This window comes from Trichechus manatus, unplaced genomic scaffold, assembly GCF_000243295.1.
Source record: "Trichechus manatus latirostris isolate Lorelei unplaced genomic scaffold, TriManLat1.0 scaffold00031, whole genome shotgun sequence".
Lineage (NCBI taxonomy): Eukaryota > Metazoa > Chordata > Mammalia > Sirenia > Trichechidae > Trichechus > Trichechus manatus.
Window position 1 is genome coordinate 22,275,490 of NW_004443967.1, and position 16,185 is coordinate 22,291,674.

Here is a 16,185-nt window from a genome sequence, read left to right on the forward strand (position 1 = left end):
ACCATGAGACACTACCACACACCTATCAGAACGGCTAAAGTTAAAGAGACTGACCACACCACGTGCTGTGAGGACGCGGACAAACTGGCACTTACTGGTGGGAACGTAAAATGGTGCAAACACTTTTAAGAAAAGTTTGGCAGTTTCTTAAAAAGTTAAACACACATTTACCATAGGATCCAGTCATTCCACTATTTATTTACCCCAGAGGTAAGAAAGCATATGTCCATATAAGACTTGCACATGAATGTTCGTAGCGGCTTTAGCTGTAACAGCCCAAAACTGGAAACCACCCAAATATCCGTCAGCATGCTGTGGTATATGCATATGACGGTGTGATGGTTAAAATTGTGTGTCACCTTGGCTGGGCCATGATTCTCAGTGTTTATATGTGAGCACTCCCATGACTGAATCTGCTGTGAGTAGCCAATCAGTGGAAAGGGAGTTTCCTTGGGGGTGTGGCTTGCATCTGAATATAAGCAGACATTCTGGTTTTTTGCTCTTTCTGGATCCTGTGGCTGCTTCCTGTCATCTCATTTCTGGTTCTTGGGACTTGAGCTGTCAGCTTCTCTGCTGAACTTGGGATTTGTCAATCTTCACAGCCTGTGAGCAGAGCCCTGCTCTCTGACCTGCCAATCTTGGGTTCGCCAGCCCCTGCAGCTACGTGAATCAGGAGAAACCTTGCCATCTTGCCTGCCGATCTTGGAATTCGTCAACCTTCACAGCCTGTGAGCAGGAGCCCTGCTCTCCGACCTGCCGATCTTGGACTCAACAGCTTCTGCAGCTGCATGACTTGGGAGAGGCCTCTACCTTGATCCACGGACTTGGGACTTTCTAGCCTCTACAATTGCATGAGCTGTTTCCTTGGCATAAATCTCTCTATATATATATTTATATGCTTTACTGCTTTTGCTTCTCTAGAGAACCCAACCTAAGACAGATGGAATACCCCTCAGTGAGAATACGGATGCATTCAAAATGATTATGCTAAGTGAAAGAAGCTGAAGAATGCATACATGATTTTATTGAAAATTGAAAAATGCAAACTAATCTATAGTGTCACAAAGCAGACGGGGAGAATTTCTGAGGGGCAGGAGGACACTTCTGGGGTGACAGGCATGTGATTTTCCTGGGTAGACACACGTCTGAACATATCAAATTGTACACTTTCAATGTGTACAGTTTATGTCCATTACACCTCCAAAGAACTGTTTTAAAATAAGCCGGCGTGAGGTCAGTGACAAGAAACCCCACGACACCAGGCCCAAGGTCAGGCAACTGCAAGGTTACTGTTGGCAAAGCCCAGACAGGGGCTCGAGGGCAGGACAGCCCAGCGAGGGGGGAGCCATTACAGAGGGCAGAGGAGCCGAGTCCAAGGCCAAACCCAGAACAGACCCTCTCCCACTGGGCCCCAAATCTCTGTCTGTCAGCTCGCTTGCCCTCTGGGTTCTGCTCCTTGTCCCCTCTCCTTCCCTGGGAGTGCAGATCTGGGTGTCCAGGACACTACCCCCTGGAGCCTCAAGGCCACCAGCTCCCAGGCCACCCTGGGCAGATCCCACCTAGTCCCTGTGTGTGTTTGGGGGGTGGGGGGGGCAGAGACCCTGGTGGTTGTGGCTCCTCCGCTACTGGGAACCCCATCTCCCCAGCTCCCACCATGTCCGTCCTGGGACCTCAGCCCCATCTTCTCCCCCGAGGTGTGGCTGTTGGGAGGTTTTGGGGGTAGTGAGAGGGCTCTTGGGAAGCAGCCTAGGGTCTGGGACAGTAGCCCAGGGGGAATTCCTCCCCATCCTGGGGCCCAGTCCAAGCAGCCCATGAAGCCTTCGCACACTGGGTTTGGGCTGTCTGCATGGAGCATCCTCTTACCACTCCCCTCTGTCCCCCAGGACTACTCTACGAGGGTGTGGCCATGTCCCGTTTGATGCAGCCCGGGGCTCAGCAGCAGCCATATGCAGAAGGTGCTCACCAGCTCTGGGGGGGAGGGGGTGCACATAGGTGTAGCACCCATAAACCCCCCAGCCCACGCCCCAGGCAGTTCAGGCTGCATACCTGGGGTCACCACTTCACACTTGGCAGGGCCTTGTCACACAGTTGCCTCCAAGCTCCCAGTTCTTTCCAAGGGTCTTGACTCCCCCCACCCCACACACCTCCTGCCCTCAGGCCTTTGGGCCACGCACAAGCCCCCACCCTAGCAGGGGCACATGTCTGCTTCCCGCCGCTGTTCGGCCATGGTCATGCCCCCGCCCCGCCCCCAGGGAAGTTCAAGGCCTTATTTCCCACTTGCATTTCTCAACTGAGGGTACATTGGGGTAAGGGGTGGGGGCTGCTCTGGTGTCTTTGAGGAGCTGGTGACCTCCCGGGGGGACAGTCACCAAAGGAGTCTTGATGAGAACAAAGCTGTGGTTTAAGCCCTCCCGCCTGCACACTCACAGACCACCACACTCCACCTTTTCCATAAATCGGGAGGTCTCCCAGGCCGAGTGGCAGAAGCCCCACACATGCACCGACCCCCAGAGCCCCCAGCAGGTTGTGGGCGCCGGGCTGGGGCTTGTCCATGTCTGAGCGACTGTCGGGCAGCGCTGTCGGGTTTCAGGGTCCCCTCCACTCTTCTTAGGGCCACAGGGTGGGCTTCCCAAGGCCTAGAGCAGGTCGTCGGGGGCAAGCACCCCCTTCTTCAGGATGATGTTTCCGTAGAGGGCCGTCTCCCTGCGTGAGGGGCCAGGGCAGGCGAGGGGTCCTTACAGGGTCCCAGCACCAAGGCGGGCCGAGGGTCAGGGCCAGCCGGGAGCCCTGCTACCTCCCTCTCAGGGACGATGCCGTTGATTTTCATTCCATTCGCTAGACAGAAACTCAGAGACAAATAGGGACGGCTCACCTCCTCACCATACCCACCAAATCCTGCTCTCTGTGGGACATCGTGGGAGGCCGGACCGAGCAGGGGGCGGGGCCTCAGGAAGGTGGGGGCGGGGCCTTCGGGAGGTGGGGGCGTGCCCACGGGACTCACCCGGTCGCTACCACCGCAAAGGCCTTTCTGGCCCGCTCATAAAACGCAAACCTCTCGACCTTCTCCAGCGACTTCTGGAAGACAAACAGCCGTGGTCAGGGGGCTCTGTGGGTCGAGGGCGCCTGCCTTGCTTGTGGCCCGGCGGGGTCGCCCAGTCGGCTCAGCCAGCCTCCCCCAGCTCCTCGGGCGCGTCCCCTCCCCTCTGACAAGTCGCACCTCAAGCCCCAGCGGTGGAGAGGCCCCTCCACCCCCCTGCACAACGACAGCTTCCCGCAGGCTGTGCAGACTCAGGAGGCAGCGGATCGCAGGCTTCAAGTAGGCCTGGGACTCCAGCCTGGTCTGGCGACTTCCCTGTTGCCAAAGCCATGCTCCAGGGGGCCCCAGGAGGTGGGGCCTGGGGGAGCTCTGGGAGGCCGGGGGCAGTCCTGAAGCTCTAGGGGGATGGTTAGGGGGGCACAGAGGAAAACAGGCCCCTGTCCCACCCAGATCTCATGAGCTGTGATTCCCCATCCAGGCTCGGAAGAGCAGCCACCCAAGGAAGCCGCCTACCCCACCGTGTCCTGCAGGTGTCACTGGAGGCCACACCCCCACTACGACACGGTGAGCTGTGGGCATCCCAGGACCACGGCCGCCGCCACCCGGGAAGGGGCTAGGCACCCCACCACCACCCTCTAGGCTCCACCTAGGTCCTGGTTCACTCCCCAGGTGGGGTACCACACATCGGTGCCCCAGAAACCCCCAAAGCAAGAGCTGGAGGCTGGCAGAGCCTAAGAGCCTCAGGCCTCAGAGAGCAGTCTTTGGGGATCGGCTGTGGGGAGTGAGGACCCCAGGCAGAGACAGGCGAGAACGTGCCAGGCTGTAGGAAGGCCGGGCAAGAGGTGAGGCCCAGCCACCCCCACCCCAGGTCCACCACCTCTTCAGCCCCAGGCGGGGAGTGTGCACCAGAGGGCCGTTGGGCCAGCAGTGGCCACGTGAAGACAGGGTCTCAGAGGAGGTGTGGAGACTCACCGTGCAGCCTGCCTTGTGGAGCAGGTACTCGTAGCGTCTCCACACTGGGGTCTGGAGGCCCCTGGCCTGGTCGCTGGGCACCAGCTCCATGACGGCAGCCTGGGGCGGGCGTGCAGTCAGCTGTGCTGCCCCAACCCACCCCAGCTACCCAGCATGTGTCCCCCCCACCAGAAAACACCAGCAGGGGCCCCAGACTGGGAAGGAGAAGGGGCCCGGGGCAGTGCAGGCCCTCACCGGACTCTCCACGTAGGTGTCCAGTGGCAGTAGCTTCAGCACGGCCTCCAGGAGCTGCGGGATGCCCAGGCCTGGGAGGGAGGTGCAAAGTCTGGCTCAAACACTGGCCCTGTCCAGCCACCAAGGACAACTCTTGGCCCCCAGGACAGACGAGGCGCCTTAAGCACAAGGTGACAAGCTCAAGAAAGCAGTTTAGGTGTGGCGCAGTGAATACACACCCCACCACCACCTCAGCCATGACACCCATCCACACCTGCCTCCGGTACATCCCCAGTTCCTCAAGCCCTGCCCACAAGAGAGGGGCAATGGCCCTGCCTACCTTCAAGGACCTTCCTAAGGGCCAGACAGTCCAAGGGTGTGAAGACACCGAGGACACATTGAGGGCGGGTGTCATGGCTCTGGTCTGGCCACAGCACCGGCAGTAAACGACCTCCGACCACCAAGGCACTTCCAGGCCTCGGTCTCCCCATTTGCACAAAGTCATCACAGTGACCAGACTAGGTAGGGAGTGTAGTGTCACCTCTGGGGACTCAGGCGGCAGAGAGGGCCTCAGGGCCCTGGGTCATTGGGCGTTGGCCCCTGAAGTGTCAGAGCCAGGACCACGGCTGTCCCCAACCCCCTGGGGTCTGGAGCGGGGGGGGGGGGGGGGCGGGGCGGAGCTCACCGTCAGCACGGATCTCGGTGGGGCCACACTGGCATAAGGAAGAGGTGGGGAAGTTGGCGTCTGCAAGGACTGAACGGGCAGGCTGGTCAGACCCCTCGACCCCACCTCAGTGGGTCACTATCTCGTCCTGTCCGACTTCATGGACTATGCTCCTCCCACCACGGGCACCTCCCATGCGGGCTGAGGTCAGACAGCACGGACCATCCCCCACTGGTGCCCCCCATCCCCCCACTGGTCAGAGAGTCAGCAGAGGAAATACAGATGGGGGTGGAGGCCCGAAATTCAAGGTAGGAGGAAAAGGTAGTTAGCATAGCAGGAGATCCTGTCCTCGTCCTCAGACCCTGGGAGGGGCAGCAGAGTCAGGACCGGGCAGCAGGGCTTGAGAAGGGTTCAGAGAGGCTGGGGTCCTGCGCCAGGGTCCCCCATGGAGCCCCAGGCTCTGCCTACGACCCCCTGAAAAGGGCACCCGCCCCAGGCAGCAGGTGTTAGGGGCAGCCTGGCCTGTCGTGGCCCATCAGGCAGTGCAGGATGGGGGTCATAGATGAGGCCGGAGAGGGAGGACTGCAGCCCAGGCCCGGAGGCTGTGGCCCCGCCCAGCACCCTTCGTCGCAGCCCTGGCCTCGAGGGCACCCAGGCTGGTGGAGGGGACCCCGGACCTGCCCGGGGCCACAGCCCCGCCCGGAACGCAGCGCCCTCGTGACCAGGGCGAGTTCGGACTCGGCCGACACGGGACCCGCGGAGGGCGGATGGGGGAGAAGGAAGGAGGCCGGGCCGCCTGCTGGGGCCTCGGCTTCTTAAAGAACACGGGGTGGGGGCTTCCTCCTCCGAAGTGGACCGGAGTGGCCGTGCAGGGGCCCCCACCACCCGGGCCCAGCCCTTGCAGGCACGGGGAGCCGTCGCCTACCGGGCAGGGGTGCAGGCCAGGGGCTCCACCCGGGACCGGGGGCCGGCAGAGGATCGGGGTACCCAGGGCCGGGGCGTGCCCGGCGCGCTAACCGGTGCCGCTCACCGATCTCGTCTCCGTGCCCCATCCGCGCCAGGGCGTAGAGCAGCTCCGGGGACAGCAGCGCGGGGACGCCCTTCAGGACCACCATGGTGTCGGCGGCTGGCAGAGGGAGCAGGGCGACGGGCCGGAGTCTCGCCCCAAGGGGCGAGGCCAGAGGAGCAGGAAGGCGCCGGAGTGGGCGAAGCCCAGGTGGGGGCGGGACCGGAGGTGCGGGGTGGGCGGGGTCCTGAGGTGGGGGCGGGGCCGGAGTGGGCGGGGCCGAGTGGGGGCGGGGCCAGCCGCCAGCTCCTGACACTTCTTGGGGTCAGACAGACACCCACGGGCCTGCCCCGGTGGCACTGGCGCCCTGACCCAGGGCCCGGGGCAGCCACGCCCGGGAATAAGGGGAGTCGGAGGTCACCGCCGTTGGGGCTGGGGCCGGGGTGCGGTCTGGGAAAACCACGTCCAGGGTCAGCAGGGCCCGGCAACTGTGTACGGAGGCCGGGCTGGGGTGAGGGCTGTGCCCGGGAGCATTTTCCTTCTCAGCCTGGACCTGAGGGTTTATCAGTAACATCCGCAAAGTGTTACCTTTTTAGTAGAAACACATGCTGGAAAACCAGTTTCATGTAAACAGACAAGAGGGCCCAAGTTTCAGCTTCAAGAACAAATCAAAGCAAAACCAAAATTCAACAACGAGGCTAGACAACGAACTCAATAGAGGTGGGAGCCCTGGGGGCCTGGGGCCTCCTCTGGGGCTGTCTAGTCAGGGTCTGGATTCACAGACCCTGGACAGTCACCCAAGACTCACCTTCAGCTCACTGTCCCCAGGTCACCTCCAACTGGAGCCAGACATGGAGGATCCTGTCCCCTCCCCTGCCCCTGGGTGGGCTCCTGTCCTCAATGACTTCTGGAACCCAATAACTTTGTGGAAACCAACCCTCCAGGTGGACCTGAGACTCTTCCCACAGGGTCAAGAAGGTTTCTTGGCTGCTGGCGAGGGCCTGGCTGAGGCCTGGGTATGAAGGCAGCCAGGCAGGGAGCCCTGAAAGCTGTCCCCATAAGCTGGTGCTTTGCTGCCGGAGGGGTTGATGCACATGAAAAATCCCGCGAATGAATGAACTTCCTTGATTGGAAGGTTTCCTTGCCGGGACACCTCTGAAAACTTTGGTGCAATCTCTGCTTGTTATTCTAGAATCTAAATACACGGTATGGCGCCACCTAGCACAAACGTTCAGTTATTTGTTTAGCTCTACTAATCTGAACTGCAACGTCTACCTCCTCCTGGGCTCCAGAGGCCCGTCTGCCCTGCTGAGCCCTTGAGTTACCTGTGCCTGTTTCAGTAACAGCCTGAGTCAAACATCCAAGCTCCTGAGGCTCATCTGAAAACAAGTCTGCTGCTGCCCCTGCCTGAGGTTGGGTGCCGTCAGAGCCTTGGTGCTGGTGGCCCCGTCTTTACAGAAACTGCTGTTTTCTCAAGTCCCTTCTCCTCCCGAAGCCTCCCTAAACCAGCCCATTCTGACCACAAAACCCAGCGTTCTGACAAGCATTGGCAGGGCCGGGGGAAGCCTGCCAGCATCTAGTAGCTGGCAGCAAACTGTGCCGAGAGGGCCTATTTATTAACTAATGTTTTATCGTGCTTTAGGTGAAGGTTTACAGAGCAAAACAAGTTTCCCATTCAACAATCTGTACACAGAATGTCCCAAGACATTGGTCACAGTGCCCTCAAGGTGTCAGCACTGTCCCCATTTCTGCCCTGGGTTCCCCGCTACGTTTCATTTGGTTTTGCAAGCACTTTAAACACATGTATCTCAAGAGCTTGGCTTTGGCTTCTCTGCGCAAATGTAACCCAAACACAGGTGCAGATAATCTGGGCTCTTCACTATCAAAAGCTTTGCAGAAGGTCAATTCACTCCTTTCTCAGTGCAGGCCAGGCTCTCCAGGTGCTCCCCTGGGGCCCTCAGAGTGGGGGTCACACACATCCCTCCCAGGTCACCACCTTTGCCTGGTTTTGTAACTGGTAACCTCCGCATAGCTGCATTAACCTGCTAGGGCCCATGCTCAACCCAGGCCTTGGGAACCTGTGGCCACGTTTGCCACAAGTTTGTCCAGCACTGTGAACACAGCTGGGTCCCAGTGGTGCCGGGTGCCTGCCTGTAAGTGCAGATTTCCCAGCTCCCTTGGTGGGCTGGGGCTGCTGAGTCTTGGGAGCCCACAGCTTGGAGCAGCGACTGTCTCCTTGGCCCACACTGCCCTCTTGGGCCTCGGGTGTGGCTTTTGTCCAGAATACAGGACTTGACTGACTTGCCTCCAGGACACTCTGACTTCGATCCCAGTAAGTCTCCAGACCCTAGTGAATCTCACTGTTACAGCTGGCTGCACTTCCTACACGGGGTTCTGCTTCAGCAGGTCTGGGGATGTGTACTGAGCAAATATTCCAGGGCTCAGACGCAGGCCCTCCTGACATGTCTTTGAGACCACAGCTGTACGCCCCAGCTGGCCTCACACTCACAGAAGTGCTGACTAGTGTGGGGGGAAGAGAGGCCTCGCACTGCCCTGGGGGCTCCCCAGACAGCATGCCCACTTCTAGGATGTCAGACATGGTTGGTTAAAGGGCAAGGACTTATGCGCAGACGCTCACAGCTGGGCCAGCCGTGGTGGTCCCACGATGCCAAGAAATGGGATGCATCTGAATATCCAACACCAGAATGAGTCAGTTGGTTGTGATATTTCTGTATTATAACCTACCTCAGGGCCACCAGAAAGAAAGGAGAAGATGCAGCTGTGTGACAAAGTGGCAGGATGATCAGGGGACACTCATGTGGGGAAGGGAAGTCAAGAGCAGTGTGTAAAGAATGCCAGTTTTATAGAAAGAAAATCGAGCTACATAACTGCACATGTGCACACGGGTGTGTCTACACGTACACGCACAGAAAATCTCTAGGAAGCCGCACACCAGAGGCTCAGCAGAGGATTTTAATGTCTGGGAAGAGGCGTAGGGATGACTGTCACCTTATGGACCTCTGTTTTGTCTGAACGGTAAAACTTACAATGAAAACCAAAAATCAAGAAAAAAAGAAAAGAAAAATGACACTAAACGGACACACGGCGGCGTTCCCACCTGGAGCGCGTGACTTCCCGCGCGTCTGCAGGTGCTGCCCTGGACACAGGTGCGTCCAAGCAGCTCAGAACTACACAGCAATGTCACACGCCATGTGCTTTCTTCCTGAATGTAACGTGCTATGCAAACTGATCGTTTTTATCGTGTGGTGCGATGGACTGCTTTTGTGTGGCCTTTCTCACAATGGTCTTGTAACCCCCACCCAAGTGACTGGGTGGGACTGTGCAGGCGGTAACGGTGTCCCACCAAGGGGACTTGTCAGTTTTTGCCATCCCACTGGCCTTGAAATGAGCCATCCCAGAGGCGGAAAGGAGAATCCCACTACCACCAAGGAAGAAAAGCCAGGAGCCAGCATGTCCTTTGGACATGGGATCCCTGTGCTGAGAAGCTCCTGGAACCAGGAGACAGAGAGCAACAGCGGCAACACTGAAGGCAGGGAGAAGCAGCAGCAGAGACCCAGCAGCAGGAGATGGTGTGGTGGGCTTCCCGGCCCACAGAGAGAGGAAGCTGAGTGCCTCTGGGGAGGCCGAGGGCCAGGGAGAGGTGTGCCTCTGGGGAGGCCGAGGGCCAGGGAGAGGTGTGCCTCTGGGGAGGCCGAGGGCCAGGGAGAGGTGTGCCTCTGGGGAGGCCGAGGGCCAGGGAGAGGTGTGCCTCTGGGGAGGCCGAGGGCCAGGGAGAGGTGTGCCTCTGGGGAGGCCGAGGGCCAGGGAGAGGTGTGCCTCTGGAGAGGCCGAGGGCCAGGGAGAGGTGTGCCTGCGAGCATGGCTGGGAAGAGGCTGTCCTGATGGAAGAACTGTATCCTGGGTATTCCTGAGCCTGAACTGTAACTATTACTTCCCTAATAAACCCCATGATTATGAGTATGGTCTGTGAGTTCTGTGTGGCCATTGCAATGAATTATCAAACCCAGCAGAGAAGTAGAGAGTGCCGTGGGAGGGACGTTTGGTGTCAGAGTTGGTAAAGATGGCAGAGAGAGGAGGCAAGTCTGACCCCCCACCTCACAGGAATCAGCCTTGGGCTGTTTGCTGATCCTGATTCTCCTTCCCCTTTGTGAAGTTAGAGACGGTCAGATGCTGCCCATGTGCCGTTTTTACATACCAAAATGTCTCTCAGTTCCTGAAATCAAGCACAAACGTTTAATCACAATGAAGCCACCCATGAGTGGAATCTGACTTAGAAGCATACAGTCTGTCAGAGCAAGCAAGCTGCAGAAGCAGTTGTCATGGCTGCTGGGAGAGGACAGACCCTGTGCCTGGGAGGAGCCAGAGCCATGACCTCACAGCCTGGTGGCCCCATGTGGTCGCATAGTCCGTGGCACGCAGTCAGAAAGAAATTGTCTATCACTTAATAGCAACTTTTAAAAGAATACGATTTCTTTGCTTTTCAAACTGACGGACGTATTTTTCGTCCTCAGATAAAGGGCGTAAGGTGAGTCAGCTAGCTCCTACTGGTCTTTGAAGCTGGCCTTTCTCTTCTCCACGAACGCAGTCATCCCTTCTTTCTGGTCATCCTGGTGGGAAAGAAAGAAAACCAAAGCTGACGTCCTCATGTTCTGCCTGTGTTCACCCAAATCATCACCTGCAGGAGGAGTGTCTGTGTCGGGTGAGGAGAGAGGCCAGAATTCAGACTCTACACCTGCATCCTTTCCTTTCCATGTGCTCACGCGTGGGCACGCACACGCGTGAGCACACACACACGCAGGCACACACACGTGCGGGCACACACACACGGCCACGCACACGTGCGGGCACACACACACGCAGGCACGCACACGCGCGGGTACACACACACGGCCATGCACACGTGCGGGCACACACACACAACACACACAAACACACTGTCTCCACTTTCTCCTTAAGAGCCCAAACCATCTATTTTTAATCTTTCTATAAAACAACTAGATACAACTTCCTAAAAATAAAAGCTGGATTATAATGATGAGGAGGAGAATGATTTCCGGTAGGTTACTGGCAGAACTCCTGGACGACGCTGCACTGAAGTTCCAGATTATAGTTCCACGATACATTTGAACCACATTCCAAAGAACTGGCGTGTCCTAGGAAAATCCTGGGTCAGACAACTTGCATTTTAAACGAAGGAGCTTGTTCCGGTGTGACTTCACGAGCCCTGTGGTAGCTGGAAGTAACCTGCAGGTGTTCTTACTTCTAGACTCCCGTGCAGGGACAGTGCGCTGGCACTGAGACTCAGGTAGAATAAACCCGACCCCACTGAATGGCATGGACAGACTGACCCGAGGGAAATGGTGCCCAAGGATGAAGAATGAGAGGAAACACCCAGCAGCCTTTGAGGGAAAACACGTGATTCTCCAGTGTAATACTGTGTACTCACAGTGGCAAAAGTTGAATAAAAGAGTTTCTTCTCCAACTTATTTCCTTCTGTTAATGTCATTTCAAAAGCTGGAAAAGAAAAGCCTGAGAATTATGAACTGAGACATTATAAGCGGGAACATTATAACCTTTTTTTTTAATGGCCCCACCCACACATACACTTTAATTATGCCGTGATTTAAAATGTAACCAGCAAGCCCAATTCCTGCTCATGCTTCTCTGCCTTACTCCTTTACCTCCCTTTCCAAACACATAGCCCAGGCTGAGAGGACCTTATGAACAAGCTGCTCACGTCTCCCTGACATCCTATCTGAGGCCTGGGAGCAGACTGGCCCCAGACCGAGAAGGTTCTGGGCACCAGAAACGCCATTCACCCTGGACTCTCATCCTGAGGGCATAAGTGAGTCTACAGATGGAAGCAGGCAAGTTGCTGTTTAATCCAAACACGTGGAGTACTTATCCTACCCATGTGAAATTGAGCCACGATAGATGCCTTTAACCACAATGTTACCAGGAACAGCAGTACCTACGTATTAGATACCCAGGACGTGCTGCTCTATGACAACGGCTTCGCAAATATTAGCTCCTCTAACTCAAGGCCTATAGCAAACAGAGAGGAACTATCCTTTCTTGCTGATTAACAGACGGTTAAGGAACAGGCCTGAGGAGACACTCCTCTCCCAAAGCTCACGGCCCTTTCAACAGACAACACTGGACAGGCACTCTTGTTCAAAATACAAGAACGAATGTTAGATTAAAATCCGATCCTTTGTTGTCAGAGACAGAACTGAAGGCCTCCAGGCAGACAGAAAGCGTGGACTCTGCGCTATACACTCACATCAGGTGGTTTCAGGAAGCTGGTTCTCGGGTTCTGGGACAAAGGGCACTCACAACACCTCAGTGTAGTACTTGTGAATGACTTGAACTAGAAGCCCACAAAGAGCTGAGACTGGGACGTGGAGACCCTGAGCCAGGCCTGCCCACGGGGGTGAGGAGGCAGTCACTAGGAGCCGTAAAGCTCAAGCCTCATTCTTGTTCCATGAAGTGCCCCCTGGAGCCCTACCTGCATTCACAGATTCTTTGGCCATTGCTACCACAATTTTAGAATTGTTGGCAATTTTTTCTGCACACTTGATGGCTTCTTCGACCAGGGTCTCAACAGGAAAGACCTTGCTTACGAGACCTGAAACGCAAGAGGTGAATGCCGTGTGAAAACAGCCCGGTGTTACTCGTGCCTTTCGCAGCAGGGGTCCTGGAAGCCCAGACTCTTCCAAGCATCCAGCAGGGACAACTTCCGAGAGCGCAGGCTCTCCTGTCTCCCTCCGCTGCAGCCGGCACTTAGGGAGCTCCCGGGACGCAGACAGGCTGTGCACTGCGCCGGTGGCGAGATGGGAGGCAAGGAGAGCAGGTGACCAGCAGGACAGTGGGGACTGTGGTCATCTGCAGGGGAGGGCTGGCGTGGAGCACACGGGGACCTCAAGGCCCCGCTCAGCGGGCCTGGAGATGGCCGTGGACTCGCTTTATCGTTAACCTGTGTGTGTGTTTTAGTTACTCCTTTCTGTGCACCCTATTTCAAGACAGACGGACGGTGGCCAGCCCTCAGTTCTGGGACGCTCTGGGCATCAGGGCTTGGATGCAGGTCCCGCCTCCCCCCCTCGGAACCTGCCGCAGCCGCACCTGCCTGCTTGGCCTCCTGGGCGGAGATTCGGTCGCCGGTGAGGATCATCTCCATCGCCAGTGACTTCCCGACGGCCCTCGTGAGCCTCTGTGTGCCCCCGGCGCCTGCAAGCACCCCAGGGGTAGGGTTAGTTCTGGGCACTGAAGACGTGGCCTGCAACCAAGCCCTCCTCAGCGCCCTTCCAACACCCAGACACTGTTTCAGGATCTGGTCACCTGGTGTCCAAGTCCCACGCCCCTCCCCAGCTCATTCATCTGCCTTCCAGAAGCGTCCAGGCCTCACCTCCCCCAGTCCCTGGGTGAGTCAGGCCCTGAAGAAATGCTTGTCTCTCGTGCTCAGGCCCCCCAAGCCAAAGCTCAGGGCCTCCAGAATCTGACCTCACACCCAGAGGCCAGTGGGGGTGATCCTGAGAGCGGTTTGTGCCCCCTCAGGGTGCGGATGAGGGCTCCACAGACCCTGCCCCCTACATCTCCCTCCTGGCCCTTCTGAATGTGTCTCTGAGAGCTGGAGCCGGGACACCCCTGCTGACACCCCACCGCGATGCTGAAGAGTCACCTCCACCCACCCAGGCTCAGGATCCACCTCCACAGAACGGACGCCATGGTGATGACCTGGCAGTCCAAGGAGCTTCCTTGCCTCACTGAGCTGCACACCCTGGTGACTTGGCTTTGCGTCCCAGCTGCTAGGGGTACCTGGCTCCAGGCTTGCGTCCAGCGAGCTGCAAGCCTATCTCTTTATTGCTGGAGACAGCCGCGACCCTGCATGAGGGCCGGCATGTGGGACACCCGGAGGGCTCGTGCTCAAGGCCAGTGGACGCTCACCTGGGATGGTTCCTATGAGGATCTCGGGCTGCCCAAACTGTGCCTTCTCCCCTGCATAGATGATGTCGCACATCATGGCCAGCTCGCAGCCCCCGCCCAGCTGTGGACACAGAGCCCAGTCAGAAAGTCGCTCTATCGACTCATCTGTAGATTCTGCTGCAGAACCTGGGCATGGCAGGATCAGTCACACGGGAGGTACTCTCACTCTGCGGGCCACATGGCCTTGTGTGATGACTCAGCTCTCCTGAGGAGCTCAAAAGCAGCCACAGAGAATCCCTAACTAATGGGCATGGCTGTGCGTCAGTAAAACTTTATTTACAAGTAGGCAGGGCTGGATTTAGCTGTGGGCCACGTGCCTTGCTCAACCCAGTTACACCAAAGGGTGGCTTACTAAGTAATCACAGATTGCTCCCGCCACATTGCTCCCCTACAGGCAGAGAGCAGCCTCCACCTCAGAACAGATCCTGAAACATCAGAGGACATTGAACTCTAAATGGTAGTGAGAGGCTTCACAGGAGCAGTGAAGGCCCAAACGTCATCCAAACTGCAGAAAAGCCAATGCCACGTGTCCTCAGCCTGGTGGAGGACAAGCACTTTCCTGGAGGGTTATGGGGAACAGATGCAGAAATATGCGTAGCTCTTAGGATTGTCTGGGAAGAGAGGTGCCTGCTGGCCTGGGAGCAACACTCAAGGCTTTAACAGAACCCCCCCGCTGTGCTTACCCGTACAGGGTTATGGCCTGAACTGTCCTGGGAGGCAAGGAGGGGACACTCACCGCATAGCCATTGACGGCGGCAATCACCGGCTTCTTGACGTGGGCCACACGGTCCCAGTGGCTCAAGAACCTGCCGGAGTAGCAGTTCTGGAACGTCTGGTTCTGCATCTCTTTGATGTCAGCTCCCGCTAGGAAGAAGCAGGGTGTGTTCCCATCACCAGCGCACAGACTCCGCTCCTCCCGCGGACCCCACCACTCATGCATCCCTGAGTGCCGGAGTCAGTCGTGTGCAGTGAGGGGGTGCCCACAACAGGATGCACAGCTGGACAGTGGCAACATGGGTGACATGCGTGTGACAGAGGTGATGCTGGTAGACCCAGAGGCCTGGTTGCACAGGTCCGAGCTGCCGTGGACACCCTCACTGAGTCAGCAGTGCACCGAGATCGACACCCACACACCTGTGGGTCCTTGCAAACCTGACACTCACATAACCCCCAGGCCGCGTCAAGGCTCCCGGAGGTGTCCGTCAGTCTGGAGGCTTCCTGCATGGTTGCCCTCCCCACTGCCCGTGCACCCTGCTGCCCGCATACCTGCAAAGGCTTTCTCCCCGCCGGTGAGGACAATGGCCCCCATGGCCGGGTCTCCCTCGAAGGCCTCCAGCGCCTGGTTCAGCTCTGCCATGAGGCCACTGCACAGCGCATTGAGTGCCTTAGGGCGGTTCAGCCGGATCAGCCCCACGTTGCTACTCTGCCCCTTCTTCTCTGTGATGATGTACTCAAAGTTGGCACCTGGGATGAGGAGGCACGGAGGGGCACTGTCACGTGGTGACCACACCAGGGGGCCCACAGGACCCCCACCCAACCCCTGATGGCTGTGGCGCTTGCCTGGAGCCGCACAGTGCACGTGGCCTCTGTGCTACTCCACTTTCACCCAGGATTGACCAGTCCCTTGATTAAGCAAAAGCACCCAGCACAGAGCAGCAGCCACACAGCCTTCCTGCTCCAAACGTGTCTGGAGACCTCCTCCCAGAGCACAGCATAGAGACGTGTGAGCTTCCGCCGTCCTTTACAGACACTGCTGGGTGACGGCTGTGCTGGGGGCGCTACCTGCAGCAGGACAGAGCTCCAGCCCTACTGGGCGCCAGGCTGGTGGGGGGTGCAGACAGGTGAGGGTGCCGGCACTCAGGGTGGGCAGCCTCGAGACGCCAGGGGGTGGGGGCATCAGCTGAGACATCCTGGGAGACCGGGGGTTAGTAAATCTTGCAGAGAAGGGGGGTCAGTGTGAAGAGAGGTAGTCTGTGGGGGGTCACGGAGGCGGATGGTTTCTGCAAGGACAACAGTACTGCCTGCACGTGTGCTAGGAAGTAGCTAGAAGAACGCGTGCAAAGTGCCTATCAGCAGCGTGCCTGTCACTTAACGGCCACGAGAAGGCTGCTGCTGTGCCTGTTACTGGCAGGTGGGCCAGAGCTGAGGGGTAAAAACCCACAGGACTAGGTGATCAACTGAGTAGACAGGGTGAGGAAGGGGGAGGACCCACAGGGTGCTTCCCCAGCCGGGGCTGAAACCAAGGCTCCTCCAGCACTGGACTTGACAGTCACAGGTGGGCCAAGGCGG

General features: G+C 57.8%; 2 protein-coding genes across 3 annotated transcripts; both read right to left on the minus strand.

Moving 5' to 3' along the window:
• Positions 1-838: 838 nt before the first annotated feature.
• Positions 839-6,049, minus strand: FUOM (fucose mutarotase). Of its 2 annotated transcripts, XM_004374947.2 has the most exons (7): positions 5,917-6,049; positions 4,908-4,976; positions 4,244-4,314; positions 4,010-4,108; positions 3,002-3,075; positions 2,278-2,703; positions 839-1,559 (listed from the first exon to the last, which is right to left on the minus strand). In XM_004374947.2, exons 1-6 carry the CDS (start codon positions 5,999-6,001, stop codon positions 2,637-2,639), a joined length of 465 nt encoding a protein of 154 aa, XP_004375004.1. In that variant the 5' UTR covers positions 6,002-6,049; the 3' UTR covers positions 839-1,559; positions 2,278-2,636. The 2 variants fall into 2 exon arrangements, with proteins under 2 accessions (XP_004375004.1, XP_012410608.1); XM_012555154.2 differs by lacking the exon at positions 4,908-4,976.
• Positions 6,050-10,099: 4,050 nt separating this feature from the next.
• ECHS1 (enoyl-CoA hydratase, short chain 1) lies at positions 10,100-15,805 on the minus strand. Its single transcript, XM_012555148.2, has 8 exons — positions 15,679-15,805; positions 15,163-15,456; positions 14,633-14,760; positions 13,858-13,957; positions 13,036-13,140; positions 12,422-12,541; positions 11,360-11,427; positions 10,100-10,520 (listed from the first exon to the last, which is right to left on the minus strand). Exons 1-8 carry the CDS (start codon positions 15,803-15,805, stop codon positions 10,455-10,457), a joined length of 1,008 nt encoding a protein of 335 aa, XP_012410602.1. The 3' UTR covers positions 10,100-10,454.
• Between the last annotated feature and the right edge of the window lie 380 nt (positions 15,806-16,185).